The sequence below is a fragment of the Saccostrea cucullata genome, unplaced genomic scaffold, assembly GCF_032062105.1.
Source record: "Saccostrea cucullata isolate Sc308-1 unplaced genomic scaffold, CSIRO_AGI_Scuc_v1 ctg11151, whole genome shotgun sequence".
Taxonomy (NCBI): domain Eukaryota; kingdom Metazoa; phylum Mollusca; class Bivalvia; order Ostreida; family Ostreidae; genus Saccostrea; species Saccostrea cuccullata.
The window spans coordinates 14,076-16,510 of NW_026923282.1; the positions used below are offsets into that span (position 1 = coordinate 14,076).

A 2,435-nucleotide genomic window follows, 5' to 3' on the forward strand; every position below is an offset into this window, starting at 1 on the left:
CTATGTCTAGAGCATTATAAGAAACATTAACAAAACAAACGATGATATGGACGATTTTTATCAAAACATGCAGTTTGTACACATGATTTCTTAATGTTGAACATAAACTTAATATATCGATATCTTAGCGTCATTACACATGTAATACATGTACCATCGTATATAATTAACAATAGATAATTGTCGTCATTTAATATCATAACTTTACACAACTTAAACTTTATTTACAATTTCATTTCCCTGTATCAAATTCTCTAAAGACATTTTCTTCCTTTTTGGTAAAATAAATGTTTTATTTCATTTCAAAAACTTTAAGTTTATTCCAGTCACTGCATACGCAGCAGATGTTGCTTTTCCTGTCAACTTTCATGAAAACTGGTTTTGGAATATTATCAAAGACTCTAAGAAGTACACCTGTAGAAGACAAAACATGGATGTTATTACTCTCCTTTCCTGCAACAAAAATGTTTTCATTGCTGTCTTTATCCAGTCCGTAAGCGAATATAATGTTAGGGTTCTTGTACGTCCAGATAGTGTTCCCTTCATAATCTATAGATGCTACAGTATGATCTGACCAGCTACTGTACACGATTTGACCATTTTTCAGAATCATTACATTAACAACACTCCCAGAGGTGGTTGGATATTCTTTTAAAAGCTTCCCCGAAGAACTCATTTTCACTATTTTGTCCAAACAAGCTGCGTAAAAGTTTCCTTCCCAAACATCCATTCCAAATACGCTTATATTGTTATTCAATGGAATGCGTTTAAAGCGCTGTAATTCTGGAAAGGAAATATCCAAAATGGAATCTTCTCCTGACACAAAAATGCTATTTCCAATTTGGGAAATACCAAACGTTCTTTTTTTATTAACTTGGTTTAACTTTCTAATCAATGACCAGTCCTTGTCGAAAATAAAACAATTTTTAGATTGTGTCGACACCATAAATGATCCATCTGTAAGAAATGTCCCACTGTATGCATGTTCAGCTAGCTCTAACTCTTTTACTAAAGATAGTGTCACGGTTTTGACCGGTTTTATGACAGGATTTCCAGTTTTATTAATTTTCACTTCAGACTCTGAGAGTTCCAACTCTACAAGACATGCGGATTGTTTTATTATATTAAAAATCGCTGCATCCCTTATAGATATTGATATTTGCTTTTTAGAAAACTCCTCTCTGAATTTAACGTTGTTAAAAACTTGCTTTGCAGTGTAATATTGCAACATCATTTCAGCATCATTGTCAGAAACTTTGGCTCTTTCAATATTTTTTTCACAGTAATTTGCACACTGAATGCCTTCGGACAACCTATCAACACACATACGGATTTTACCTTTACTTTTCTTTACAGCGACAGATACATTCTTTAAGTGCTCATTTTTTAGATTTTCCAAATAACTTACAGCTTCTTCGTAGTTTCTTTCTGTCATCTCTGTTGTTTTTTCCAACACCTCATCAAGTTCAGCTATATTATTTTCTTCCTCCTCTTTTGCATCAGATAAAGTGTTTTTCAGCTTTTTCACATCAGATAACAAAATATTAAAGCTACAGTTGTTCCGTAGTTTCTGACTTGCACTTTCAATAGTGGTAACATCTTTGCATTTTCTATGTTCTGTACAATCACATATTGTACAACAAGGTTCTTCATGATCATGACAGTATACTTTCACTCTCTCTCCTCTGTGTTTAGGACAGGTATTTCCAAGAACTGGACCTAAGGTTCCAGGTTTCATATCTGTAATCTTGTACACTTTATGATCTTTCAGCATCAACTGTTTTCTGTGGTATTTTGTACACAAATCGCATAAACTTTCCATACATGCTAAACAATAATGGGTGCTATAGACTTCTTCACTGTCTCGTAAGCAAGCATCACACATTCCTTGGTTTGGTTTCTCTATCATTTTTTCTAAGATTTCATTAACTGGAAAAAGCCCTGCCAATTGCTCGGGTTTATCAAACGCACCATTATTTGGAATATATTCACGACATAATGGACAATTAAAACCCAAACGCGAATCCGTAGATTTACAGGAGCTCATGATATAGGAAGATAAACAACCATGACAAAAAGAATGTGTGCACGGCAAATACCTGGGTGTTTTGAACTTTTCAAAACAAATTGAACACAGAATAACATTCTCCACCGAAAAGTTTTCTTCACATGAAGTTGCCATCGTAAAACGTATAGTCTTCCGCCGAACGAAACGATAACCGGAAGACACCGGTGAAAAGATATAGGCTTTTAACAAATATATAAAAACCCATGTGTGTTATAATTAAATATTTTTGCTTCCAAACCCGGCTAAATACGATAACATATTCATAACTCTTATTAATATTTTAAATCATGATTAACATTTTTTGTGACAACGTATACTAACAATGGTTTGTCACTAATATGGCTATGGTCATGTTATGCCTCATGAT

General features: G+C 33.6%; 1 protein-coding gene across 1 annotated transcript; it reads right to left on the reverse strand.

Moving 5' to 3' along the window:
- Positions 1-292: 292 nt before the first annotated feature.
- LOC134263663 (uncharacterized) lies at positions 293-2,047 on the reverse strand. The gene has a single exon (XM_062746036.1). The coding sequence runs from the start codon at positions 2,045-2,047 to the stop codon at positions 293-295; it is 1,755 nt and encodes a 584-aa protein (XP_062602020.1).
- Positions 2,048-2,435: the final 388 nt, after the last annotated feature.